This window comes from Cucurbita maxima, unplaced genomic scaffold (genome assembly GCF_002738345.1).
Source record: "Cucurbita maxima cultivar Rimu unplaced genomic scaffold, Cmax_1.0 Cma_Scf00014, whole genome shotgun sequence".
Taxonomy (NCBI): Eukaryota; Viridiplantae; Streptophyta; class Magnoliopsida; order Cucurbitales; family Cucurbitaceae; genus Cucurbita; species Cucurbita maxima.
The window spans coordinates 3,581,779-3,609,122 of record NW_019272030.1 but is presented as its reverse complement, the minus strand read 5'-3'; the positions used below and the strand labels follow the sequence as shown (position 1 = coordinate 3,609,122).

At 34.5% G+C, this 27,344-nt stretch overlaps 5 protein-coding genes across 10 annotated transcripts in view; 3 read left to right on the top strand and 2 right to left on the bottom strand.

Moving 5' to 3' along the window:
• LOC111489553 overlaps positions 1–1,996 on the top strand; it is a 10,214-nt gene extending 8,218 nt beyond the window's left edge. Inside the window, exons 13-14 of the mRNA XM_023137845.1 lie at positions 1,146–1,218; positions 1,455–1,996. Coding sequence (XP_022993613.1) covers positions 1,146–1,218; positions 1,455–1,623 — 242 coding nt within the window. The 3' untranslated portion in view covers positions 1,624–1,996. The remainder of the gene's footprint in view (positions 1–1,145; positions 1,219–1,454) is intronic.
• Positions 1–8,642, bottom strand: part of LOC111489578 — a 12,842-nt gene extending 4,200 nt beyond the window's left edge. For both annotated transcript variants that reach the window (XM_023137881.1, XM_023137882.1), the window contains exon 1: positions 7,655–8,642. In XM_023137881.1, the coding sequence (XP_022993649.1) occupies positions 7,667–8,605 (939 nt within the window). In that variant the 5' untranslated portion in view covers positions 8,606–8,642 and the 3' untranslated portion in view covers positions 7,655–7,666. The remainder of the gene's footprint in view (positions 1–7,654) is intronic.
• LOC111489550 (protease Do-like 1, chloroplastic) lies at positions 2,517–6,885 on the top strand. Its single transcript, XM_023137840.1, has 8 exons — positions 2,517–2,999; positions 3,100–3,222; positions 3,899–4,070; positions 4,686–4,723; positions 4,886–5,084; positions 5,177–5,329; positions 5,438–5,572; positions 6,668–6,885. The coding sequence occupies exons 1-8, from the start codon at positions 2,569–2,571 to the stop codon at positions 6,743–6,745; spliced, it is 1,329 nt and encodes a 442-aa protein (XP_022993608.1). The 5' UTR covers positions 2,517–2,568; the 3' UTR covers positions 6,746–6,885.
• A 3,150-nt stretch (positions 8,643–11,792) lies between the features above and the next one.
• On the top strand, positions 11,793–23,747 carry LOC111489519 (serine/threonine-protein kinase BLUS1-like). 3 transcript variants are annotated; one of them, XM_023137778.1, is made up of 21 exons: positions 11,797–12,159; positions 14,904–15,395; positions 15,969–16,223; positions 16,836–16,960; positions 17,078–17,122; positions 17,282–17,363; positions 17,572–17,640; positions 17,812–17,982; positions 18,085–18,150; positions 18,823–18,891; positions 18,997–19,140; positions 19,291–19,364; positions 19,677–19,880; positions 20,336–20,427; positions 20,518–20,594; positions 22,075–22,200; positions 22,280–22,322; positions 22,395–22,441; positions 23,053–23,114; positions 23,205–23,256; positions 23,372–23,747. In XM_023137778.1, the coding sequence occupies exons 2-21, from the start codon at positions 15,228–15,230 to the stop codon at positions 23,414–23,416; spliced, it is 2,016 nt and encodes a 671-aa protein (XP_022993546.1). In that variant the 5' UTR covers positions 11,797–12,159; positions 14,904–15,227; the 3' UTR covers positions 23,417–23,747. The 3 variants fall into 3 exon arrangements, with proteins under 3 accessions (XP_022993548.1, XP_022993546.1, XP_022993547.1); XM_023137779.1 differs by having other exon boundaries at positions 11,797–12,194; XM_023137780.1 differs by lacking the exons at positions 22,280–22,322; positions 22,395–22,441; positions 23,053–23,114; positions 23,205–23,256; positions 23,372–23,747 and having other exon boundaries at positions 11,793–12,159; positions 22,033–22,118.
• LOC111489603 lies at positions 22,798–26,834 on the bottom strand. 3 transcript variants are annotated; one of them, XM_023137916.1, is made up of 8 exons: positions 26,657–26,834; positions 25,997–26,044; positions 25,820–25,866; positions 25,475–25,541; positions 25,365–25,408; positions 24,419–24,476; positions 24,296–24,342; positions 22,798–22,816 (listed from the first exon to the last, which is right to left on the bottom strand). In XM_023137916.1, coding segments are annotated over exons 1-8 (375 nt in total). In that variant the 5' UTR covers positions 26,720–26,834; the 3' UTR covers positions 22,798–22,815. The 3 variants fall into 3 exon arrangements, with proteins under 3 accessions (XP_022993684.1, XP_022993683.1, XP_022993682.1); XM_023137915.1 differs by lacking the exon at positions 22,798–22,816 and adding an exon at positions 23,329–23,505 and having other exon boundaries at positions 26,657–26,833; XM_023137914.1 differs by lacking the exon at positions 22,798–22,816 and having other exon boundaries at positions 24,024–24,342; positions 26,657–26,831.
• Positions 26,835–27,344: the final 510 nt, after the last annotated feature.

Genomic DNA, 27,344 nt, shown 5'->3' with positions numbered 1-27,344 from the left:
TTTTTTTTTTTTTTTTTTTTTTTTTTTTTTTTTTTTTTTTTTTTTTTTTTTTTTTTTTTTTTTTTTTTTTTTTTTTTTTTTTTTTTTTTTTTTTTATGAGATTGTAATATAACTATGTGCTACCTTAATTTTATCGCCAACATTCTAGTACACTCTGATACAACCATCCCAAAATTGACTGAAACTTTGGACATCTAAATTATCATCAACAAGTTTTAGTTATACCTAGATTTCTCCATGCATGAACTGCACAATTTTGAGACATTTGGGGGCTTTCAACTTTCTGGAGTTGATTCCTTGTTAGGGTACTGCGAATTAGAACCAGGATTAGGATGCACGTGGAAATGGGCTCTAAATTTTTCATTCTTTTAGACACGGTAAAATGGGTAACAAGGGAAGAAAAGATCCCACGAAGCATGAGACATCCGACATCCAAACAGCTAACTGAAAAGCAGCTCAATTGTTAAAAATGGACGCTGGGAGAGTAGTTACGACATCTCTAGATAAACAGCTCCATTAGGTAGCTACATAAAGAACACAATTCCATTTGAATGTTCTATTTCTTTTGAGATTCTACAGTTCCCGTTGTGCATACAACTTATCTTCCCTCTTGGCCAATAGGATGATCTTTTTGTTAATCCTATGGTTAAGTCCTCATGGCCAATTGGAAGAGGTTTCTTTGTAAGCCCTATGGCCAGGCCTTCTTCATATTATCAATGAAATTCTCTTATAATGTCTTTTTTTAAAAAAAAAAAACATTAACCCACATCAGTTCAGCTTCTGTTGAAAAGTATCTAGCTTAGCTTGGCCGAAGAAGTCTCTGATTGTGCATTATTTAATATCAAAAGTACTGAAAACAATAAATAACTGAGGTCTGAAACCAAGTACCATAAAAAAATTAATAAAAAGAAATCTGAGTGATAAATTGTCTGTCAGTCTTCAAGTGTTTTATTTGGAACTTTTTATTGCTTTCATGTGTACTTTTTCTTAAGGGTCTTTTCCTGTTTGTTATGGATGATTGGTAAATTCTATACCAGCGATGAATTGTCTAATTGCATCTTTCTCTCGAGCTTTTATATGCCATAGTGGATCATAATTATAAATTATCATGTAAGTTTTAAATGATTACTTTGACTGTTATGCAGCTATCAGGGATCGTATAGTTGGAAAAACTGCATATGGATTTGGCATCCGTGTTGAAAATCTTAGAGAGGCCAGGTTGTATGAAAGCCTTATTTCTCTTTTATCTTCTATCCTTTCCCGCATATTATTAGCATTTCTCCATACTATGATCCACTCTTTTCGTATGTCATAGTATTAAACTTTCTTATTTAGAAATATGAAATATTGGGTTGGCTCTGCTAATTTGGTCACTGAGTTCTGAATTGTTCGCTGAAACGGGGCATATCATTCAAGCTCTTGTAGTAACTGTAGATTCACTTCACTGTTTTCAGTTATCAAAGAGCCGATCCAAACTTTGTGATGCTTACACCAAGCAAGGAACACCTGGCTGAGGGCTTGATTTGGAAAATTGGGAAGAGACCGATGCTGCAGTCGGATATAAATGCTGGAAATTTTGATGGCATTCCGAATGAATTAAAACCCTTGAACAAGATTTTGTGAACTTTTTCCCCTGTCAAGTTTCTACCTGACACAAGCAAACGTGGCTTCTTATCCTGAAGAACAGAAGATGGTTCCCTTGTAATTTTGGATTAGAATTAACTCTAGTATAGGAATTCAAAAAAATGTTAATTCTTTCCCTCTTCTGGCTTCTTCACTGACAAGGAGGCCTAGAGTGGGAAGTAGTTGTCAGGAATTAAAATGATATTTTTAGACAGTCAGGTGATGGCCAGTTATCTGTTTTTTCCTCGTATGTGCTTTGTCTTTGCATTTTGTCGAGTTCACAAGGTTCTGGCCATCAGGATAGCCTAAATTTGTTATTCTAAACTAAAAAGTTCTGAAATTTTTTCCAAATGCTTTTCGTTTGATTCCGGAACGGGACCTTTCATCCAGCTTGACAAAACGAGCTATTAGAAACGGACTTTCTAATATATATATGTATATAATCTTCGTCGAACCATTTCTTTTAACGAATACAATTTGAAGTGTCAGGAGCTTGATGTTTTGTCAATTGGGAAAGATTTTTAGTGACAACACTTGGAGATATTAGAAATGAGCATGGTGACATGAATAACGATAAATGATGTGAATCGATCCTTAAGAAATGAGCATGGTGACATGAATAACGATAAATGATGTGAATCGATCCTTAAGGAACATCCAAAATGATTGTAGTTGATGGGTACACACTTCACCATCACCCCAACTTAGAATATTACCTTTGAAAGGAAATTTCTTTTGCTTATGCCACTCAGGCAAGAAGAGATTATGATTTATATATATATGCCTGTCTTGTCCACCAATAATCAAAGTTAACAATTGCAGGCACCACAGTGGATATAAAAAATGCGTACACCAAATTTATTTTTAAAAAATTAATATTATCATAAAACTGGTTGAATTGGATTCAGCGATCCAATTTGCGGCAACTGTCCAAACGGAAAAGTAATGGCTGCTGCATTTTCCCTCGCTTCTACTTTCTCCCATTTCTCTCCACCTTCTCGCCCTCCAAACAGAACACCCACTTCCTTCTTTCTCCCTAAATCCATTTCTCTTCAGAATTTCACCGACCCCAGTTCCCATCTTAGATACCCCATCTGCTCTCTTCTTCCCCACAACAAGAACCACACTCAAATTTCAGCTACCACTCACACAAAGCTTCCCACTCCCTCCAACCCCTTCGCTTCAATTTGGGAGTCGCTGCTAATCTTCTCCACTTCAGCGCTGTTGTCCTTTTCTCTCTTTCTTACAGATGTTGAGCCCGCGGTTGCTTTTGTCGTCACCACGCCCAGAAAATTGCAGACGGATGAGCTCGCTACGGTTCGTCTTTTTCAGGAGAATACTCCGTCTGTAGTTTATATCACAAATCTTGCTGCAAGGTTATTACACGATGAGTTCTGTTTATAATTTGGGTCGTTTATTTGGACTCTAATTTTGGTACGATTGTCGCTTTGAAACGTAATTTTGATATGGGTTTAGGCAGGATGCTTTTACTTTAGACGTGTTGGAGGTGCCACAGGGGTCAGGTTCTGGATTTGTGTGGGATAAGGACGGTCATGTTGTCACCAATTATCATGTAATTCGTGGTGCTTCTGATCTCAGGTTAGTTATGAACACTCTATCGAACTAGATTTCGTTGCAGTTCATTTCTAATATGCGGAAGTGATGTGAAATTTATATGGTTTACAGTTGTTGGTAAAAGATATTAGATAGTTCGGCAGAACTATGTCATATTTTTGGCTATGTGATTTTGTGTTGGTGGTATTTTATTGTGAGATTGGTGTCTTTGATATGTATATCGTAAGAAGTGTCTCTATATGTAAGCCTTTGACATCATAATCCAAAAGCGAATAAAAGACATTAGATGGTTTAAAGTGACACTATTGCAGGATCTAGTGGCTTGAAGATGGAGATGATAACTCGAAGTTTTTCCTTATATAACCTCAGGAAGACGATATTAGAGCGTTATCAGTAATATTTGAGGCCCTAAGTCAACTAAAGAGCAGCTTTCACTCACCTCGACTATTCATATGAGTCACGAGACAACTGCCTAACCTTACCACATTTGATTTCAAGAAAACTCATAGGATATTAAATATGAGGCCCTAAGTCAACTAAAGAGCATTTCCAAAACTCTTTTGCCTCAGGAAAGCACAAACAAAGTACCATCAAGTTCTTTTGTACTTGTAATGAGCTAATAATTGGATTTGAATTGAAACTTAAGACTTAGTGGTGGCTCTATATTATTCACGTTTAAACTGGTTTAAGTTATGTACAGAGTGACTCTAGCTGACCAAACTACATTCGATGCAAAAGTTGTTGGTTTTGATCAAGACAAGGATGTTGCTGTCTTGAGTATCGATGCACCTAAAGACAAACTAAGACCTATACCTGTTGGTATCTCAGCAGATTTGCTTGTTGGTCAGAAAGTGTTTGCTATTGGAAACCCTGTAAGTTTTTCTATTCACTGCCTTCTCCTTTGGGTGTATGCTCACATTGACATATCCATTCATCTTGTATATCCAAGCTCACGCTATTGATTTCTTAAAACAAAAATGAATAATCAAGGATGAAGCTTTCTCTGAAAAGAACATTCCCTTTCAAAATGATTCCAAATAGAAATATTACTGTGTGTTAATTGCACCATACCTGTAACAGCTCAAGTCCACCGCTGGCAAATATTATCCTCTTTGAGATTTCTCTCAAGATTTTTAAAACGCGTCTGTTAGGGAGAGGTTTCCACACCCTTATAAAAAATGTTTCATTCTCCTCTCCAACCGACGTGGGATCTCTCAACACTCCTTCCTTGTCCTTACATGCAATAGTTTCATCAACAAAATTAGTCAAAAAGAGCACTAAAAGTATGAAATAGTTTTATCTACAAAATTAGTCAAAAGTGAACTAAAAGATAGATTTTTGCATCCCAGGTCTTAAAGTTCTGGATTAGTTTCCACATGGTCATCACCTTTTTCATTTAGTCTTGAATCCAGTCTCATCATGGTAGCTTATTATCTCGTACGTTCCCCCGTTTGATATCTAAAATATAATGATTATTGTCTGTGCAGTTTGGACTGGATCATACTCTTACGACCGGGGTAATCAGGTATGAAATCCACAGGTTTTATCATTTACCTTATGAATCCTTAAGTTTGTTCTCTTCATGGTCGCTCAATTGCATAATGGGTTTGGCCTACATGAGATATGCTAATTATATATGTCCAAGCTTCGAAACTGTTATACTAAGCATCCATCTTGCCCATGACAGTGGCCTTCGCAGAGAAATTAGTTCTGCTGCAACTGGTAGGCCTATTCAAGATGTCATACAGACAGATGCTGCCATTAATCCTGGAAACAGTGGAGGGCCACTTCTCGATAGTTCCGGAAACCTTATCGGAATAAACACAGCAATTTATTCTCCATCTGGGGCATCCTCAGGTGTTGGATTTTCAATCCCAGTTGACACAGTTAGTAAACATATGACTATTTTACAAGCTGTTGAAATTCCCTTGGTTTGCACTTAAGAACTCAACTATTCATCAACATTCTGTCAAATTAGGTAAGCGGCATTGTTGATCAGCTGGTGAGATTTGGGAAGGTGACAAGACCAATTTTAGGAATCAAGTTTGCTCCCGATCAGTCGGTCGAGCAGTTGGGCGTAAGCGGAGTGCTCGTCTTAGATGCTCCTGCAAATGGTCCTGCTGGGAAAGCTGTATTGCTTTCATTTCCTTTTCTATTTGCATTCCTATTCTTATACCAAAACACCACCAACCTCAATACTTCAGTTCAAGGAGTTTTGATTGATACACATTATATGCAGGGCCTGCGACCGACGAAGCGGGATGCTTATGGTAGACTTATATTGGGAGACATAATAACATCAGTGGATGGAAAAAAGGTCATGAATGGAAGCGATTTGTATAGAATTCTCGACCAATGTAAAGTTGGTGACAAGGTACTCTGAACTTTCCTATTTGATCTCTTTACTTTTGCTTGTTTGAACTCTTTTAACTTTTGATTAAAGGAGGCCTCATGCTGCTTTTATGTTAAGGTTATGACTATTAGGAAATAATTCAAAACTTGGGTTCATGCTTGAGTGGATCCATAATAAAGTTAACAAAGAGGCTGGTTTGATAGGATCTGATGGGTCCATGCAAACAATAGAAATTTTTTGTGGGCACACATGGTGCCAACTTTCAATAACTTAAGGGACTAGCTAGTCATGTTTTTCTGTTCAAAAAACTAGAGAGAGGTTTAGGGCATGTTTGGAAGATGTTCAAATCACTCACACACGTCTTTAAACATTCAAAATCTATACAGTAATTGATTTTACACATTAAAATACAATCTTTCATGCTATTAAACTTGATTTTGAAGAATTAAAAGTATATTTTAGAGTGATTTTAACCATTTCAAAATCACTCCAAACATGTCATTTGAACGAATTAGTGAATTACTTTGAGAAGTTGAACGAGTTAGTGAATTATTTTGAGAAGTGTTAATTAATCTTCTTAAAGTTTTGAAAGTTTCTTTATCTATAGTATCTTAAAAGTTAAAATATCCTTCTATATTGCATCATCAATCACACTGTGTTGCCAAAATTTGGTTGACTAAATATTATAATACACAATTATGTATCATAATGTGAAATATTAAATGGTTCCATCCACTTGAACCAATGGAAAATTTTCTAAGCTGTGGGTTCTGAAAAAGCCAGCAAGACCCCATGTGATGAAGCCATTACCATAAGATACATTCCCTCGTGATTCTGAACAGTAGCATAGCATGTGGCTTTTAGTCGCATTACATAGCCACAAACCTTTCAATTAGGCTTTCAAATTCTATTTTTGTTCCTAAACTTTCAATTTTTTTTTTTATTTCAACCCTCACTCTGTTTAAGTATTCAATCCTAGTCCCTGAAATTGGGATAAAAAAATTGTAGTTGTTCAAATTTTGTGGTGATGTTAAGAAAAGGAAGGATATGTTTTAATGGATGTTTGATGAATGAGAATAGAGGCTGATGATGGGTAACAATTTGTTTGACGCTCAGGTGACAGTGGAGGTGCTACGTGGCGATCACATGGAGAAAATTCCAGTTATTCTGGAGCCTAAGCCTGACGAATCTTGAGCCAAAAATAGTTTGGGGATTGTTTTTTTATCTGTGTACATTACATTAATCAATATTAATAAGCTGTTTGTAAATAGTCCATTCTGTCTGCCACTCTGATCCTTCCTCACTTAATAATACTTTCCCCTAAATATTTTGCATCGCTTCTTTTTATTAAAAATAAAATCCTCTCCCCAAAAATTAGTAGTGGGATAAGGGGAGTATTGTTGGATAGTACACAAGTTTGTGGATTGTGTCGGCTTTCTTAACCCTGCAGCCAATATGGAGAGATACTAGGTGTGGCGTTGGAGGAGATTGTGGCATCAAATCACTCCCACTTGTACCCACCTTTCTCCAAAGTCCAATCTCTCCCCCACCTATTTCTTTCTAATATTATAATTTTCCTGCCACCTCAATCCATCTCGATCCCTCCAATTACTATTTGAAGACCCTCAGTTTTCTATTCTCAAGTATAGGATTTTTCTTTTTTTTTTTTTCCCCTAAAAAAATATCCATGTTCTAGGATTTTGAATTCAAGTTCAACGATTAATGAGAGACAATCACATAATTGTAGAAATGTTATTTAATTCAAGTTCAACCACTTTTGTCAACTCATCCATCATTGAATTGCTTCCTAGTGTCTATAATATTTATTAGAACTCTGCGTTAGAAGTATGTCAAGAGATGCACTTGGTTAGAACTGAATTCTGTGAAAATTATGCTACCTTCATTAGTATTAGTTTAAGGAGTTTTAATAGAAGAACTAAGAAATCACTAGATTATAGATCAAAGACTATCTAATTTATATGTATACATGTACACACACAAGCAAACAATCCTTTTAAGATCAAAATTCATTGATATATTCTAAGGATTACGATTATGAAAATTGACAAAATAATTCATCTAAATAATTCAATTTAGTAGAACCTGTTGAGCGGCTTAGAATGGAGGTAGAGCTTTGCTCACGGTATTGAGATTAGCCCAAAACCCGACGAGGTCTTGCCGGTACGGAAGGAATGATCGTCTCTTATCTCCTTCCTTCAACATTCGGCTCCTCACGTAAAATAATTCGTGCGCCGATGATTCCTTCTCGACAGAGCCTCTTTTGATCTTCGTTTTTCTGGCGACAGCGTTGGCCTCTGAACAGCTCTTCTTTCCCTTTGTATCTTTGCCTAATTTCTCTGATTTCTCTTCTTTCTTCCTCGTCGATTCTGATTTCGAAGACGGTGTTAAGAAGACGAACAGATTCTTTCCTCCTTCGCTGTTGCTTCGTGGAAGAAAATTTCGGAGCCTCCACCGTCTTGAAGACGACCATCCTGATCCAGTGGACTTGCTCTTCTTGCATTTTCTGCGCTCCGCTGCTTGCACTGGCTTAGGCGTCCAAACGCAGTACGTTCCCGGTGGAATTCCGTCCAATTCATCGGCTTCAGACGACGAAGACGACGGAAGATCACGATCAAGGTCACGTTCCCGCTCGCGATCGTCAAGTATAAGCTTCTCCAGAGAAATCCTAACAGTCGAACCATTTCCATTCTTCAATTCATTAACCTCAGTTCCATCACTCTTCTCCAATAGGTCGTGATTGAAGATAGGAAAAACAGGACTAATCGGACAGTCTAAAACCATTTCTTCCTCAGCCTTATGAAACAAAACAAATTCAAACTCATCCTCCTCACCGCCATCGCCATCTCCGCCCATTCCTTCAAACTCCATGGTAACTCTCGCAGCCGTTTCTGCAGGTCCATCGATAGAGTAGCTGCTGAAGCTTAGACACATATCCAAACCGCCATTTTCTTGCATAGTTGGAGCAGAAGATAGTTTCTCCAAGAAATAACGCCCTCCTTCTTCCTCCGTCTCTTCTGCTTCCATGGCAGCCATTGAAGGAGTTAAACAGGCTGCTTCTTCACATTTATATAAAGGCCGGTTGCTGAAAACAGAAAAGGACATCAAAAAGAGGTAAAATGACTAAATTTAAATATTCACCCACAATTAATTAACTATTATAAATCATTAATAAAATAATTATTTGGTGTGGTTCTATAATTTTTAAATCTTGCCTAAATTTTTATTAAAAATCTTTAAAAAAATCACAGTAATTTTAGAAAATATATTTTTATAAAAAATATATTTATTTCGCTTAAAACAACCCATCAGAAATTACGTAATAAATTGGGTAATTAATTAATTTTTAAAGAAAAAAAAAGTCTGGATTATAAGTCGTAGTACAATAAATTTATATGTATTAAATTTCTTAATATATTAATAATCCCTACAACGTAGTAAGGAGAAATTTCAATAAATTAGCCTTCTTTCTTGCATTATTTTTCAGTCTACTTTAATTAATTAAATATCAATTTTTTAAAAATAATCTCTTTCATTAAATATTATTTATATCCCTACAACCCAATCTTAAATATTATTTTTTTAATCAAATTCTTAATTATTTATGAAGTTGGAATTTTTCTATCCCATTAATTATTTATTTAAAGAAAATAATGATTTTAAAAAAATAATTCAACATGGGAGTTGGGAATTTCAAATTTAATAAATTGTTGGGATTTAAGGAGGGAAAATGCCCATTTAGTATTTATAACCCATTATTATCCTATATTTTAATATCAAATAATTAGTTTAATTTGTTTTATAAGACTTTATTAATTTTTTTTTAAAAAAAAACTATAGTCTATTAAATTGAAATGTAGAACAAAAAAAACTCCTAAAAGGCGAGAATAGTGAAATTTACAAGAAAAAAAATATTTATTATTATTTTATTATTTGAGTATGTCTTGGGAAAAGAAAGTTGACCCATAATCTAAGGTAACTTTTTTAGGAATTGAGATTGATATAATCACACATTAATATAAATTATTTACTCTTTATTTTTTAAAAATACTAAATAATTAGAAATATATATAGATAGATTCAATTTTCTTTTATAAATAAAAGACTTTAACAATTAGTTTGATATATGGTAAAAAAAATTAACTATTTTTAAATTTTATATTATATAAATTATATGAAAAAATGATTTGAAATTATCCAACGATGAAAAAAAGTAGGTGACGATTGGAACTTTTTTTTAATTGGTTATTATAGTGTAAATATGGGTAAAAAAAATGAGAGTTGGCTTATTTAAAATAAGGATAATTTGATAATTATTTTAAATAAAATCTTCCCCTCTTTTCACTATCATAAGTTTCGGTAGATAATATTAAAAATTAAAAAGTTTTAAAATGTACGAAAATAAATAAGAATAATTATTCTTAATTACTGTAAATAATTATTTTTATTTATATCTTCATGATTACCCTGGATTTGTATGTTTTCTAATAAAATTTTAAATAGATCAATTATTCTGTTTAATTTTAGAATTTAATATATATATATATATATATATATTTGGTAACGTTTAAATATTTTAAACAATTTTGAATTGATATTAAAATTAGTAAGGGAAAATAAATGGAGGGCTGAATTTATGGACTAAAAACACCCTTTAATTTGATTTTTTAAAAACTTAGAAAAATAAATATGTTAATTTAAATATTCAATTAATTAATAATAATATGGGGTAGTTTTTTTTTTTTTTAATAAATTAAATGTGTTCAGTTAAAAATAAGACATTTATTCTTGGAAGTTTAAATTTGATTAAATATATGTATAGTAATTAAATTAACCTTTATTATTGATCAAATAAGTTATAAATGGTTTATTAATTACAGATGGTTAACAATTTATCTTAATTAACTAAATATCTATCAAGTTTAAAATGGTTGGGTATCACTTGTAAAATATGAAACATTCAAAGCAGGAGTGGGCATTAGTTGTTACCTCGCTCGCGGCAGATGGCTTTATCATGTGATGCAGTTCGAGATGTTTCAACGGGCAAGGGTAGTGTCGAGGGCATTGAGGTGAGCTTATTGCAGCCGATGGCAAGGCGAAGCGGGGAGCTTTGACGTGTTGTCTCTAGAGGTTAATGCAATGGTCGAAGGGTTGCGGGAGGTGGTTCATTGTTCGATTCACTTTTTTTTGTGACTTGATATTTTATTATGGTTGTGTCGTAACTCAACGTGTTAATTTGAAATTACAAAAACTATAATAAAGTAGTCATTTCAATTAAAAATTAAATACGATAATAACATTTTTTTTCAGTTTCCATCCCAATCGGGCAAGAAAAGTTTGATTAATAGCCATGTTTTTTTTCAACTTGGTTGTCTTCTTCAAATGTCATTTTCATCCGTTTCAATTTTTTCCATCAATCATATTAGACATGTTGAGATATACTGTTTATGAAATATATCGTAGATATTATATTTTAATATTCTTCCATTTATGATTTGATTTTAGAGTATATTTTATTTTATTCTTGTACGTATGAGTTGCTAGCTTGTATCCTAAAGGATATCAATCTCAATGACAATACGCATCTTCCCAATTCTATTTTCTATTTCATTATTAACAAGAAAAAAGAAAAAAAACCGAACAAACTTATTAGTCTTTAATATCCCAATTTAAATTAAAAATTATAAATTTATTTAAATTAATTATATGATCGCACTAATATTAAATTCACGCTATCAATTACATTATTTCAACGTTAAATTAAAAAAAAAATCCTTCATTACAAGACAATTAACTACGTGACCATATTTTCTAAGGTGCCCGAAAAATGATAACTCAATTATCTAACTTGAATTATATTTAATTTTTAAAAAATTGAAAAATTTTCCCATGACATTTTTTTATATTTAATTAATCTAACAAAAAAAAAACTTTTAAAATTATTATGAATAAGAATTTAGTTATTATTTAAATAATTAAAAAAAAACAATCAAATAGGCTTGAGAACTCTCCAAAATATCGCCGATCCAGAAAAACGAGTGCCGATATTTTCAACCGATTAACTCGGGAGCCATTTGGCCTGCCCCAGGGGACCTAGTCCTACGTACCCCCAGCTCCACTTGCACGATCTTGTTACCATTACTATTTTTAAATTAATTTTATTTCTCTTTTTTCTCTCAAAAAAGAAAAAAAAAACGACTTCATTTGCATCAAATTAAAGTCGTATCCATTCATATTTTCTGGAATTGTTGTTAAATTCCAGAAATAAATTAATTCTGTTTTTTTTTTTTTAAATTTATTGTTTATTTTTGTTTCTGTATTTTTAATAGCGGCGACGGCGGGAGATTCGATCCCGGGAACTCAGAGTCAATAATTAGTTGGATACAGAGGGAAAAAAAGAAAGAAAAAAAAGAGGTAATATTCATTGATTCATACTCACTGGAGAGCCCAAATCTGAAGTCTGAACCTTCATCGTCTTTCTCTTCTTGGACTGCAACCTGAAAATCCACTTCGATTCACTTCTCTTTGTGCTTCTTCCACTTTTATTTTCGATTGGAGTTCGTTTTTGAGCTTCTCTCGCCTAACCCTAGGTAACTCTGACATTGTCGGAAAGTCAATTTCTGTGGTATTCTCTCGTCATCTGCTTTCTATCTTCTTATGTTTGATTCCTATCTAATGAGGGTTGGTTAATGTTCGTTTCAGCTGCTTTTCTTGTACGACATGTGTTTGTTTGTACTTTATACTAAAAGGATTCTTGCGCAAGTTGGGGAATTGTGCATCGTGGAGTTTGAATTATGTTGGTTGTTTGTTGGAGTTGAAATCCGTATGTTTGTGGCATTTGAGATTGGTTTTTGGATTGGGGAATTCGGGTTTTTATCAGTGTTTTCTGTGAATTTTAGTTTGAAGATTTGAAAATTGGGCTTGTAATCTTTGTCGAAATTCTTTTCATTTCTATTGTTGTGCTACGGATAGGATGTATTAACTAGTGAGTTATAGGAAATTGGTGAGTCATTCCGAATCCAATACTTGAGAAATTTTGTTTTGGAAACTAGGTTGGATTGGGGGACACGGCCGAAAGAAGTAAACATAATTTTGTATTTGTTTAGTAGATTGGCATTTAATTCCTGCAGTGCTTTTAGGAGAGCGTGCCAAATTAGTCGGGTCATGCATAACCGTGCTCCTAGCCTCTACCATGAGATAACCATGAAGGATTAAGTGTTTCTACTCCCTCTTCTCTCTCCCTTTTTATGTTTTTAAATTTTTTTTTACCTTTTAAATTATTTGAAAAGAAATATTTCAACGTTATTGGAATTTTGGGAATTGGTTAAAATATTGATAATATTAATTGAAGGTAATTGGGATCTTCTGGTTTTACTATGTAAGAGAGGAATTACACTTGGGCTCTTTGACTTTGGCTTTGTTATGATTGTTGATGCTATAAGTAGGTTGGACTTCTAGCTTTCAATAGGTTGCGAGGAATTAGCAGATCAATATTAATACGACCATTATCAAGGTTGGAACGAAGTTGAGGTTTCCGCTTTCCAGGCAAGATGGATGCCATTGCAGGGCGGTGCAGCTAATTTGGCAGGGGGAAGTGAGTGTAAAATTAGGGCATCTTCCTAAGCAAGCCAACATATAAAGGAATGTTGGAACTGGGTGGGATTTCCAAGAAAGATGGAAGTAGTTGGAGTTTGGTGTAGCAAATTTGATGGGGGTTGGTGCGAATGATGAACTTATGCAAGTTGGGGAATCTTCCTTAGCAAGCAATGTATAAGAAATATCATAAGTAGAAGAGAAGGAAAGAGGCTAATTACGAAGTATGTTGGATTTTCTTTATTCCTTCTTTTCTCCCTAAGGGAGATGTTATTATTACCTTTTATCTTTTCATACATTAATGAAAAATGTTTTTGTTAAAGAAAATTACAAGTGTAGCTGCAATGTGGCGGCAGCAGGATATTGCAAATTATGGCCAACTAATTGAAGATGGTGTGGTATATATCTCAATGATTGAGGGTGGCAATGGAAAGGAGCCAGATATTATTGGGTAGGAGTTGGAAGCTGGCGCTAATAGAAGGTTTAGATGATTGTATGGAAGCTGCCATTGCACTTCCATGCGAGGAAGTTCGTGAGAAAGTTGGGGCTAGAGCATCCTTTCAACCTCTTACAATTTGTTATAGTCCCCAATCAAAACCTTATTTTGTTGTCAACTGAAGGGCACCCATTCCAAAAGGATAAAAAAAATGCTGTGAGAAAGTTTTGTCAGAGCTTTTTGTTGAAATATTTGGGAAGAAAGAAATAGAAGAACCTACAAAGAAAAGGAGCTTTATTATCATAGATGTTTTGATGCTATAGTTAATTCGGTTATGACTTGGTGTAAATGTTTTCCCTTATTCCATCCCTATAGCTTTTCCACACTTCTTTCCAGTTGGAAAGGCTTTTCGTAATTTCCTCATTGGGGTTCTCTCCTTCTTTTGTAACTCCATACCATCAATGAAATTGTTTCAAATCTAAAAAGAAAAGAACCTTATCTTGTGGTCAACTGGCAAGCTTTCAAATCTGTCACCTTGAATTTGGGAGGTGGTGGTGCCAATCAATTATCAACACTTGATGCACATCTTGAGCACAAGGTGCATTTGAGTTGGTCATAAACTGGGACTTTGTTAGTCTGAAGATGATTATATGATGGTGGAGTATGTAAGATGGGTTGATGTTAGGAAAGTTTTAGTTTGTGTTGAGCTTGCTCGAGAGGGAGGCCATCCTAGTTCTTTGGATTACATGAGATTATTTTACTCTACTTTTTTGTTCTGTATGGTTTATATTCTAATCTTATAGATCCTGTCAATACTTAACATTCTTAGTTAGTGTGGCTACCAGTCCCTCATGTTTACCTTGTATGGCCTTTGGGCTTAGCTGGCTGTCTGGTGTTTTATATGTGTCAAAATACAGGCATCAGTTGCTTATTCTTTAGACCTGTTAGGATGGAAGAATTGAATGTACATTTGTGTGTTTGCACTTTTGCAATTTCTTCACATATGGTGTATGCTTAATAAAATTCACAAAAGTCATGATTATTAGTAGAATAAGCTGGGAAGAAAATTTGCCGGTTATTAGTTCTCAATCTTGGCAAATCTGATTTAGAAGTTGAAATTTTGTGTAGATTTTTTCACCCTGAACCGTTGCTTGTTGTCTTCGTTTATTTTCAGTTGTGGAAATCTGAAAGCAAGTCTTTGTTGTGAATTTTCTGCATTTCTTTCCCTTTGGAGTTTTTTACTGAACTTGTTCTTTTTTCCCCCCCTCTAATGTGTCTTGTTATTCGTCATATTTATATGGGCAGAAATTTTTTCATTGGTCTTGGAAGCTCTGTTGGTTGTTTGCTGGTAGATGGTCTTAGAACTTAATTTGCTGAAGGCTAAAGAGATGGCATGCTTATTGACATCAACTTTTTGGGGTTCATCAGATGAACTCATTTTCCATTTTTCTTGATGCTGTTACAAGTTATTCACAGTGTCTTGCTGATCTGAGAAAAATGCCGTCAAAATGGGAAATTCCTTACATTGATTTGAAGATTATGTCTTCAGAATATATTTTATTTAGTTTTACGTCAGTTGGGACATCTTTGGGCAAAAAGGGATCACTGCTGTAATGTAAAAGCAAAATTATGGAGAATCCTTCAGAAAAAAAATATCCAGTGAATGCCAAGGATTATGACTTACGTGAAGAAGTTGGTGAAGGTGTCAGTGCCACTGTATACAAGGCACTGTGCATTCCGCTAAATGAGATTGTCGCTATAAAGGTTCTTGATTTGGAGAAGTGCAACAATGACCTTGTATGCTCATCAATCTCTTGTATATTTTTTTTCTCTCAATCTTAATAACACGTTTCTGACCTTTTTCACCCTTTCATATATGGTTTACCTTGCTTCATAAATCATAACTGTATCTTTCAGCAAAAAGTTTATGCATGTCTTTTCTGTAGTAACTTAAATGTTTTATTCTATCAAGTATTCATTGTCATCATACTGGGATCGAGATTCCAAAGGACCATAAGATGTGGAATTATTTTTGTTCTGCATTGATGGTTCTGTAACGTCTGCTCTATTGTGCTTCATGATCTGAACTATTATTTAATGCATTTCACTATTTAATTTACTTAGAAAAAACTTTTAAGGTCACTTTATGAAGGATATCCCTTTGAGGGCATTCTCTGTTCCTCCAGTATTACTCCTATATTTTTATTTTTTATTAGGAACTTATTTTTAGACTTACCTACTCAAAATTTGGAAAATTGAACAAAATCATGTTAAGAAAAGCAGCTAATCCGATAAAACTTTTTTTTTTTCTTTTTAAATTTTTGTACATGAATTGTGTCTTTACAACTAATGTTGGAGGAAATTGTCCAGGATGGTATTCGGCGTGAGGTTCAAACAATGACTTTGATTGATCATCCAAATTTGTTAAGAGCACATTGTTCCTTCACTGCTGGTCACTACCTCTGGGTTGTGATGCCATACATGTCTGGGGGATCTTGCCTTCATATTATGAAATCTGCTTATCCGGAAGGTTTTGAAGAGACTGTTATAGCTACCTTACTGCGGGAGGTTCTGAAAGCTCTTGTTTATCTTCATGCTCATGGCCACATCCATAGAGATGTGAAGGTTGATTTTAGCTTCTTGATCTTATCATATTCTGGCTAAGATATTTTTAGTAACTGCAGATGCTTTCTTTGTTTTCTGTTTAATTGTGCTGCTGGATGCCAATGCAATGTTCAGTGTAAGAAATGATGCTAAATGAGTATTTAACATAAATTGTTCAAAAAACATGTGAAGTGTTAGCAAGTCTAGATTACCTTCATCATGGAGAATGCACTACTTTTTTTCTCTTATAATTTTGTTTTTTTTAAACTAATGAACTTTTCCTGGAGAAGAGCTAATTTTCTTCTTTATCCATATGAACTCCAGTAAGGAGGTGAAGTTAGAGATGATAAAATTTCCAACTCCTTCCTTCCTAAGATACTTGATGATGTGTTGCATTGAACTATATCTCCTCGCAATTGAAACAATGGTAGTGCCACATAAATCTCGAGTTTTCTACTAAACTAAATGTCATTGGATTAATAAATACTGAACAATCTAGCTCATTTTTGTATTTTGCTCTTTGTATGCATTTGAGTTTCTTCTCCAGCATATCAAGACATTGCTCGAGAAGTAATGTTAGGTGATTTTCTCCTTTTCTGGCTAAAGACATTTACAAGCCTTGTTTTGTGGCAGGCTGGGAATATTTTGATTGATTCTAATGGTACAGTGAAATTAGCTGATTTTGGAGTCTCGGCGGGCATGTTTGATACTGGAGATAGGCAACGCTCAAGAAACACGTTTGTCGGAACTCCTTGCTGGTAACCTTCTATTCCTCACTTCTGTGCCTTAAGTTTTTTGGGTTGTTCTGTTCCTCCTAGAGCTAGAATTAAAAAAATGAATGTAATTCTGGAGATTTCCTTTTTTGAAATCCTCAGGATGGCACCTGAAGTTATGCAGCAATTACATGGATATGACTTCAAGTGAGTGGATTGTTCATCTGCATGTGATGTGATATCTCATAACTTATATTATAGTATTTCTTTTCTTGTGATTTGTGTCATGCAGAAGGGTAAGCTAGAAGTTTTCTTTTTCTGTGATATGCTTTCTTTTATATATCTTCTTCTTCCTCGCTGCAATAGGGCAGACATTTGGTCATTTGGAATAACAGCTCTTGAACTGGCTCATGGGCATGCTCCATTTTCCAAATACCCACCAATGAAAGTATGTACTCAATGTCCTTATCAGTTTTTCCATGAACGTGTAAACTTGTGAAATTACTGATGCACACGACTGGTGTAGTTGTTTAAGTTAAATTTTCTTATGTCACTTGTACTTTGGCTTTATCATTGTTTTCATTGAACGTGGAAACCTTGTGAAATTAGTCTACGACTGTTGTAGTTGACAAAGTTCAACTTCTTTGGCATTACAGGTTTTGCTTATGACACTACAAAATGCTCCTCCTGGTCTTGACTATGAAAGAGATAAGAGATTTTCCAAGGTACGTAATCCCGTAGGGAGCTTTAAATACCCTCTGAGTTGTATAGTTATGTTCATCTTTTGTTATTTCAGGATCTTCCCGTATATTTTTCTATCCCTTCTCTTGTTTATATCTTCCTTTTGTAATTACAATTTCTATTCCCAAAAAAAAAAAAAAAAAAAATTACTTCAGTCGTTCAAAGAAATGGTCGCCACATGCCTAGTGAAGGATCCAAAGAAACGGCCAAGTTCAGAGAAGCTCCTAAAGCATCCTTTTTTTAAACATGCCCGTTCAGTTGATTATCTTACTCGAACAATCCTGGATGGCCTTGCTCCGTTAGGGGAACGTTTTAAAAAGCTAAAGGTCTCAAGCTAATCTCAGGCCTTTTTTTTATCTGCATTGTTTACTCTCTGGAAGATATGGATAGTTTGTTCAACCGTTTGTCTTGCCATATCGTCCTTACAGGCAAAAGAGGCTGATCTTCTGGTACAGAATAAGGCTCTGTATGGGGACAAGGAGCATTTGTCACAGGTGCAAATTATAGAAACTCATTATCTGTTGCATAGTTTTGATATTGTCTGGAGCCTTTGGGCTTTGGCCCCTAGATTTTAAGTGTGTTGCACTCAACACAAAAGCACGTGCTGAATCATTTTTTCCCTAATCTTTTCTTTCCTATTAAATAATATTTCATTAAAGTGAGAAGAAAGTACGTAAGAGAAAGAAGGCATCAACGTCAAGCAACCAAAAGAATAACAAAAAATTCCTCCAATTAGTGTTAAAGATTGGATAAAAGAACACCCTCTTTAGAGCTAACGAAATGATTTATGTCCTAAACTTCGCAAAATTGCTGGAAGTATCTTGTAGATTTTACAATTCTTTCAGATCAAATCTCTCCAAAAATTGCAAGCACCACATTTTCCCTAAAAAGATTAGCTTTTTTTTTTTTTTTTTTTTTTTGGGTGGGGGGTGGACAATTTTATCAATAAATGAAATGGAGGGGGAAATAATGAAACTTATGAGACCATTCATTGAAGAAAATAATTTGATAACATAAGAGAAAACAGGTATAACTAGTTTTCCAATCCTGAGTATTTATGCAACTCAAGTACATGAATTGAATTTACCTCATTGTGCTGATTGTAAAAGTTAGTATCTGCCATTCGCTTCGTGTTAGTGTCATCTAAATTCCATTATCTTGCACAGCAAGAGTATATTCGAGGAATTAGTGCCTGGAACTTCAACCTTGAGGATTTGAAGAATCAGGCTGCCCTTGTAAGTATCAATATTGTTGGTTTAGCATGTTCATATATTTATCAGTTGCTTGTAAGAATGGTTACTGCAGTCATCCTTTCATTTTGACTACTGAGCTTCTTGCAGATTCAAGATGACGATATGTCAAACATAGAAGACCTAGATGTACATACAACAAAGCAAAGAAACCAGAATAATGATTTTAGTTTTCCAGTAGAGGGTTCATCTCTTGAAAGGCTGAATCACCCAACTGCTGCAGCTAGTCAGGAGGTTTTACTGTCTACTATAACCTTTACTAAAATCATTTGTTATGGACATGGAAAAACTAGAATTTGTTCTCTGAATCAATAGCGTGAATAGTCTGTTGACTATAATCAAACATTTTCTGACATTTTTTTTTTTCCTGTTCTTTTGTTTTAGGATGGTTTCAGTGATCTTCATGATTTGGAGAGTTCCCTTGCTTCTTTTCCTGTAAAACCTCTTGAAGCACTCAAGTATGGTTATTTTCTATCCCCCCCACCCCAAAAAAAAAAATATATATATATATATAGTAGTAATAATAAATAAAAGAAAAAATGTCGTTAAGTTATTCTGCAATTTTTATAGGAACATCTATAGTAAATAAACTTGAAGCAATAAATTTTGAACTCTCAACAATTTGTCAATCTTTCATTTTATATTACATTCCTATTTTACTTTATAACTTTTTTAAAAACGTGAGGTGAATTTTGATCTGATAATTTAAGGAAAAATCGAAGTGACAGTTTCTCTTTATTGTAATATTGTGTCTTGATACGCGGATGCAGAGATTGTTTTGACATCTATGAAGATATAAGCACAGACAGTGTATGGCCAGTGGATAAAGAAAATGGAAGAACCGAGGGTGAGAGTTCAGGGCAAAGTGGTTCCTTACCTCGTCATTACATGTCAGAGAATAAGAGGTCTTTCAGCGGCTCACTAATTTCTGACAATGCTGTCTCTCCTAAAAAGATTATTGTAGATGGTGATAGGTATGCTTTATTCTAATTTACACTATTGTGAATGCATTATATTTTCCTTGTCGTGGTTTTATAGTTCCAGCAAAGTCACCATCCATCTGCCCTTACTCTCTGTATTAGATAATAAGCTTGTTACATGAGGATGGGCTTTGTTTGATCTACTTGATTTTTGAATTTTTTGCTTCAAGTTTGAATGGATTCTTATTTTCTTTTCTTTATCTTAAGTGCGAGGGATCCTTTGCCATCCCCTCACACAACAAACGCCCTTAAGGCTAAAGACAAAAGGCAGCCGGTATCTTAATGGATTCTATGCTGTTTCTCTTAATTTTAAATTTGAGAATGAGCTTTATCAGTTGAAGATACACGTTTTCCTTTGGTTTGTGAAATGTTTCTGTTTTGGATGTTCACAATGTGGTTTAGGCAAGTCTGACCTTAACTTTTTTTTTTTTTTTCAAACTTCAACAAAGGGACTATTTGCAGTCAAAACTTCCATCTGAGCGTAATTACAGTGGTCCATTATTATATCGCCAGAAAAGAGATACAAATAACGTTTCATCTGGTATGTTCTTTGGCTTCTCTATTCCTCTGGGCTTAAATTAGTTCATATTAACAACTTTAAGGTCATAAAATTCTTACATATCTTATTCAGTTGAGGATACATCAGATGGAACAGTTGTCCAACGCAAGGGGCGGTTTAAAGTGACTTCAGCAGAACTTAGTCCGAAGGTATTTTTGCATTTACTTTGAAATCTTGTACAAAACTTAATTGCCTTGCAGGTTTGAATCATGTGTAGAAGGGAAGTATTGCAGAGATATAATTTTAGTAATTTGCAGCGTGTTTATCTGTAGTGAATAGGCCCATGATATAAAGCATACGGACTATTATCCTACCTTTTTCCTTCGGAAACCATCAAGTTTAATCCTCATTGTATTTGACCTATTATGGACCATGTTAAGGATAAAAAAAAAACTTAAAGGTCAGGTGGTTTGGTCTCTTCTTTCTTCTTGTGCTGTTTGAATATTTTCAGAACTATGAACTTTCTTTTGCAATTTTTTGTTATGCTCGTGAAAACATGCTGGCTTCTCAAGTTCAAGATAAATTCCTTCGTTATTGTGATTTTTGAATGATTTATTTTGAAAAAATTTAGCAAAATTCTGACATTAAGATGTTTATCTTTTCATAGGGGTTAATTCGCTTCCTTTTAAGTTTATTTGTTGGAGTGAATAAATCCAGTCCTTGATTTCGTTGCCTGTTATTTCCATTTCATGTCACGCATGCTGATCATGCTTTGCTTTTGCAACTGATTGAATACCTTGTATTTCCATCTGCATTATTGACTATACTTGAGTCTCTTGGTGCTTTTGATTGGTTGAAATTCTCCCCCATAAAATCTATTCCTGCTTTAAAGTGAATTTTTCATCATATTAATCTTCAACTCATTTTCCACTTTATCAATTTGGGTTTGTGAGGGTATGACTATTTTGAGCTACTTGAGCAAATTATTTCGACTTCAAACATGCATCTTTAAGCCCTTTTTTTTTAGGGGTAAGAAACTGGTCTTTCATTTAAAGAAATGAAAGAATCTAAAAGGGCATACAAAAAAAAAAAAAAAAAACAAGCCCAATAAAAAGTAGAGACCCATACCAACTACAATAAGGGACTCCAATCCAACAAAATTGAACTAAGATCCTAATTACAAAAAGGCCTAGGGACGCGCTCAAAGGGACACATCAAATCTCATCCCTCTTAAATCTCAACAAACGGCCACTCCATCTCTCTGAAGTTCTTATTGTTCTTCTTGAACCAAACTCCGGACAAAATAATAAAGCTAGCAAGCCAAAAGTTTATGCAGAATTCGAAGTATGCCACCTTTTCTAAGAACAGGTGGATTTTTACTTGTTATTTTGATTTTATACCATGCATGTATTCATGTTCACATTTGGGTTTCGTGCACTTCTGAATTTATTGACTTTTTATGAGGCTCTTGGTACTTTTGATTGGTAGAAAATTTCCCGTCAAATTTACCATTGCTTTTAAGTGGACTTTTGATCTTACTAGTTTTTATCTTATTTTCTACCAATCGATTTGGATATTGTATATGCCTTGGGGATTTGTGCACTTGACTTCTCATATCACCAATGAACTTAGACATTTACCTTTTAGGCAATGGCTTTGTATCCATTGCCATTCTGTTTTTGTATTTAGGGTCCTATGACGGGATCATTTAGTCCAGTCTGTGGAGGGACGGTAAGTCCAACATCCATGAACCTCACACCTGCTCTACTCCTTCCATCGATGCAATGCATTTTGCAGCAGAACATCCTTCAACGGGTCTGTTTTTCTCCCCCTTCTTGTTTGTATTTGCAGTGCTTCAAAATAATTTTCTTATTTCTATCATTATTTCTGACAGGAAGAAATTGTTAAATTGATCAAGTATTTGGAACAAACAACTGGTATTTTTCCTCTTTTTGTTATTATAATTGGCTTTTTGGCGCATTTTCTTATACTATATTTTTGACTCACAGGCAAGAATCCAGATGTATCAGAGACGGTCACCAGTGACCTTCTGCAGGTACATAGATGAACTTGATTTCCTTGTTAATTTTGAAAAAAGCCGCTCAGTGGTACATAGTCGAGTTTGTATTTTTAAAAAGAAATTATGAAAAAACCAACTTTTATTAGGAAAAACGAAAGAACACACAAGGGTAATACAGAAAAACTAAAGGAGCAAAAAACAAACAAAAAAAAGTAACAAACTGGTAACTATAGAGAAGGCTCCAATTTAAAAGGACAAGAGATAAAGCGTAGAAATCTTTAGTAATTGAGACCAAGAGGGAGGAACTGAACCTAGTCAAGACCCAAACCAACCCCCGAGAGCTTTCCACATCTTTTAAATACCCATAATTGAGGTATTTACATGATTTTCCATTACTGGATTGCGATTTTTCTGTACAAAGGAATAATGAAGAATAATCGGCATGATAACAATAAATATCATGTGTGCCAAGCTGATTGCGTCAGTCTTCTTTCCAAATTATCTGAGGGGAAATCGGCTTTGTTCTTATATTTGATGCCAAAGGCTGCCGGATCATGGTCATGGCTCTTATCGAATGCAGTTATTTGTGCTTTTTATGTGACATTTTCTAGGCTACTTCATCTAATGATAGTTTCAATGTTGACCAGACACCACCGGCTACCTTGAGGGAAAGAGAGTTACAATCTCAGGTCGTTCATCTGCAGCAGAGGTATAATTTTAAGACCAATCAATTCAATTTACCGTTTATGTTTTTAACCAAATTTTCATGAACCTAATGTTCGATTATTTCTAATTTCAGACTTGATCGTCTTGTTGAAGAATTAGAGGAGCAGAAGTTGAAAAATGCCGAGGTATCATATCATAGTTGATTGGAAACTCAATCTTATTATGTTTAATTGCCTTGAATTTGGTGGGCTTTCTGATGAAAGCAACCGGACTTTATGTATTTCCCTTTGGTTTTCACAGTTCGAAAGACACATGATTTCTATGCAAAATAAAGAGAAAACATAAAAGAAAGCACATGAAGCACAATGGGTAGACGTCCAGATGCCTTCCTTCCTTGATTATTCTTGTAGCTATTAATGTGTGGCTGTCTCTGTCTGCAAGAAATTTCAGTGGATGATATGAGCCAATCGTTATTGTATTTGTAGTGTACTATAAGTGATGCCAAAAGGCAGACACCGAAAATTTTGTGTTCTTTAATGTATTTCCTATGTATCTTGTAATGCTGATCGTGTAATATATTGCAGTTTCTGTTTTTTTCTTGCTTTCTCACACTCCTCATAACGAGAACAGAATAATGAATGATATTCCAAACGAATAGCATTAAAATTTGCCATTTTTTGTTGCTTCAATGATGCAAAAGCTTGAAATTTTATTTAGCCTACATTTTTGCAAGAGCATGTGATACTGTTTATTATAGAGTTATGCTTTTATAAGATTAATTATGCTAGTATAGTTGATTTTAAAAAATATGATTTTGCACTTTCTTATTATGCCCTCTTTTCTCAGACTCCACCATTCCACCATGCATTTCCAACCACAGTGGGCTACAATATGAAAGCAAGCCACTGAGTCACTAATGGGTGGCTTTAGAACCTTCCATTGTAGTGCTTGTCGTGAACCACGTTTCATTCTCCAACAAACAGGATAAGATATTACATCTATTCTTAAAGTTAGATGTTTGAATCTTCACTGATACATCGTTAACTAAAAAAAATAGAGCTAATTCACACAATTGAAATCTCATTCTCGTCTACTATCTTAGGTCATTTGCCAATAAAATCGTCAAAACCCCACCAAAAAAAGGTCACAGAAGTAGGAATATAAATATGTATCTTACTGAATGTGAACAAAACGAGGGTTTAAGCAGCAAAAGTCAAATATTACCAAAGTTTATTCTCAGACACGGCAGTGACAATGCCTCTCATTGTCTCCTGCAAAACAGGAAGAATCCAATTAAACTTATTCAATTTACTAAGTCTGGAAAAAATAACATATTTGAGTAATTACCACAGAATGGTCTTTTAGGCCAAGAGAGATTAATAATGGCTTGTATGAACCTGATAAACTGCATAAACAAAAGAAATAATTTCAGCATGTTATTTGAATGTGGCTATCTTGATGGGACGTCAAATGTTATATGCTTCAATATTCAACACATCAATAAATGTATTCTAAGAATTCTACAAGTGGGTCTACATCAAGTAAATGTCTAAAGTAGTAGTGAAAAGCCCTTGCATTGCCATAAAGTTCTCCCTCAGAGAAAGTGGAATTGCCAAGCATCACCACAAAGTCTACCCATCTAGTTAGTCAAAGTTCCCACTCCAAAAAGTTAAGGACCTTAACTTTGCACTGTATATATTTTGAGGCTTCAGAAATAAACAATGGGTTGAAGGAGATGAAAGTCATCCTCTCTTCTTGTAACAGCTTAAGCCCTCCGCTAGCAGATATTGTCCTCTTTAAGCTTTCACTTTGAAGCTTCCCCTTAAGGTTAGGAGAGGTTTCCACATTTTCATAAGGAATGTTTCGTTCCCCTCTCCAACCAATGTAGGATCTCACAATCCACCCTCCTTAGAATCCTAGCGTCCTCGCTGGCACTCTGTTTGGTGTCTAGCTCTGATACCATTTGTAATAAAGAAAACATTCCTTATAATATGACAAGTTTTAAGCTCTATAGTTGGATCTCTCATTAAGCCTTAAGCCATGTTAAAGAAGCTTTAAAAAGCGTCTCCAGTAGAACACCCAGCAAAGCTAAAAGACACCAAATAAGGAATGTAGCATTTCCATAAATCAGAGTCTGACAAGTCAAGATCCCAAACATTAAGACAGGTTATCTACTTAATAGAAATATAGCACGTTTCGGTTATTGTATACATTATCCACAGATTTCCAAAGAGCACATGCACACATGCCCAGAAGTCAGATCAGTTCGATGATGTTGAATTGGAAGGTTTACCTGATCTGTTCGATCAACTGACGTGCACATGCGACCAGCATTGGCTGAAAATTCCATGTATCAATCGCAGCATTATTCATTAACAAACTACTATAATGTAGCTGACTTACCTCATCTCTTTTGCCAAAAACGGTAGACACTGAGAAGGTTGAATGAATTGCCATCCCCTCCTCCTTCCTGCGGATTGTAACATATAGATGTCTAAGAAGCTTCTAATATAGCATAACAAAATAAGCATAAATCATTAGTTCCAATAACTTGGGAAGTTAATTTCTTTGAGCTTTCAAAAAATTTCAGCAATATTTAAGCTGAAAGCTATGAAGTGTTACTCGTCCAAAAGAAAGTCTACGAAGTGTAATGGTTGTGATCTTAATTGATGGAAGTTTGATTGCGAATATGTGTATTTGAGGGTATAGAATCGCTTAACTTTGCAGAAATGACCAGTAATTGCTCACCTCGCTTGCAGCATAGTCCCCATTGCTCCAATTTGAGTTGCAATAACCTTCAAATCAGTTTCAAACATCAGATATGTAAAGAACACACACTAATAGATACCAAAATCCCCATTTCCCCATCCTCCTCCAAAAAAAACATATGCACTCGTAATAACATAAAACCGAACTCATACTGACAAGAAAATGATCGTCGTGGCGACAAACGACTATATCCGTTTTGATTCCCTGAAAGCAGAAGACATATGAATGAGATTACTAACTCCCTGAGCTAACCAATGATGAATAGTAAAGTGCCCTGAAATTGAACTAGAACATAGGCAATGAAATCCACAGATGTTCAAAAAATATACAATGACAGGCGTTGAATCTTGCAAGAGATGTATTGGTTCATCAAAATCAAGTAACTATCGATGAAAAACAATAAGCCGCAAGGAGGATTTGAATCAAGCATTATATTCAAATGATTAATACAAGCAGGAAGAAGCAATTTAATTTCGGTAAACATCCTGCATATCCCTAACTCGAATTCACCAAAAATGAGAACAAATTCACCATTTAAAACCTCAAATCACTTAACCCCACTTTAAATTTGTTTCCGTATCATCCAAATTCAAGCTTCCCTATCTGCAACTCGCAGACGAATCACCAGTTTATTAAAGCCAATAAAACTAGCTGCGGCATTTAAGCAAACAGGTTGTGTGCAAACGCGAATCCTTTAAATTAAAATCAACCCTTGAAAACACCGCTGCTACAGGGAAAATCACAACACCCTAATCCCGAAATCTTTCAAGGACTGAAGAGGATGGATTAATTTAATCCAGAGAAAGTAATCCATACCTTGATTTCCAATGAGGCCTGCTTGTGGGAAACCGGAAAGCGAGTACCACCCGAGCTTTCCATGCGGGAAGGAAGAGTCAAAGTGTTCTGACTAGGGTCAAGTCAATCAAGTTGCTTTGCTCACCAACTCTTGAACTTTGAAGTCGATCCACCTGCCATTTGTTTTTCTCTGTTCTTCTAGTTCTTTAAACACTGCCCTTACAATTTATTTATTTATTTTTATCATTTTTATTATGTCAAACCATTTTTTTATTTTCTTTCTTTAAAACATTTTCAATTTAAAATTTAAAAATAAGTTATATATTTGATTAATTAAATTATACTTATAATTATTCACCTACCAAACGAGATGAATCACACTAAAAAAACGAGTATGACTTAGTAATCAACAAAATTTTAGTTACACGCGGTTAGACTTTTTCTACACATTTAATAAACTTTATACTTCAATTTTTATATAACATTTCATCTTTTATAAATAAATCTTCTTTTAATTAAAAAAAGACAGCGTAGATGTGAATTGGCAAACTAAACTTATATTTTTTTTATTATAAATATGAAAGGGAGGAGTATTCGTATGATCTAATTACCTAAATAACTTGAATTATACCATCCAAAACGACACTTCATAAATTATCTCTAAACTTTTTAATATTACTATAGAAGGTTTATAAATAATTTTGAAAGT

What these genes read in the sequence shown, in the direction of transcription:
- LOC111489550 (XM_023137840.1), top strand. Translation starts at nt 2,569, where the DNA reads ATGGCTGCTGCATTTTCCCTCGCTTCTACTTTCTCCCATTTCTCTCCA. An exon ending in CGTGGTGCTTCTGATCTCAG is followed by an intron (nt 3,223 to 3,898) that starts GTTAGTTATGAA and finishes AGTTATGTACAG; the next exon opens with AGTGACTCTAGCTGACCAAA. An exon ending in ATGGTCCTGCTGGGAAAGCT is followed by an intron (nt 5,330 to 5,437) that starts GTATTGCTTTCA and finishes CATTATATGCAG; the next exon opens with GGCCTGCGACCGACGAAGCG.
- LOC111489519 (XM_023137778.1), top strand. Translation starts at nt 15,228, where the DNA reads ATGGAGAATCCTTCAGAAAAAAAATATCCAGTGAATGCCAAGGATTAT. An exon ending in CCAAATACCCACCAATGAAA is followed by an intron (nt 17,364 to 17,571) that starts GTATGTACTCAA and finishes TTGGCATTACAG; the next exon opens with GTTTTGCTTATGACACTACA. An exon ending in GTATTTGGAACAAACAACTG is followed by an intron (nt 22,323 to 22,394) that starts GTATTTTTCCTC and finishes TTTGACTCACAG; the next exon opens with GCAAGAATCCAGATGTATCA.
- LOC111489603 (XM_023137914.1), bottom strand. Translation starts at nt 26,719, where the DNA reads ATGGAAAGCTCGGGTGGTACTCGCTTTCCGGTTTCCCACAAGCAGGCC. An exon ending in TTTTTGGCAAAAGAGATGAG is followed by an intron (nt 25,409 to 25,474) that starts GTAAGTCAGCTA and finishes TGGAATTTTCAG; the next exon opens with CCAATGCTGGTCGCATGTGC. An exon ending in CAGTTGATCGAACAGATCAG is followed by an intron (nt 24,477 to 25,364) that starts GTAAACCTTCCA and finishes TTGTTTATGCAG; the next exon opens with TTTATCAGGTTCATACAAGC.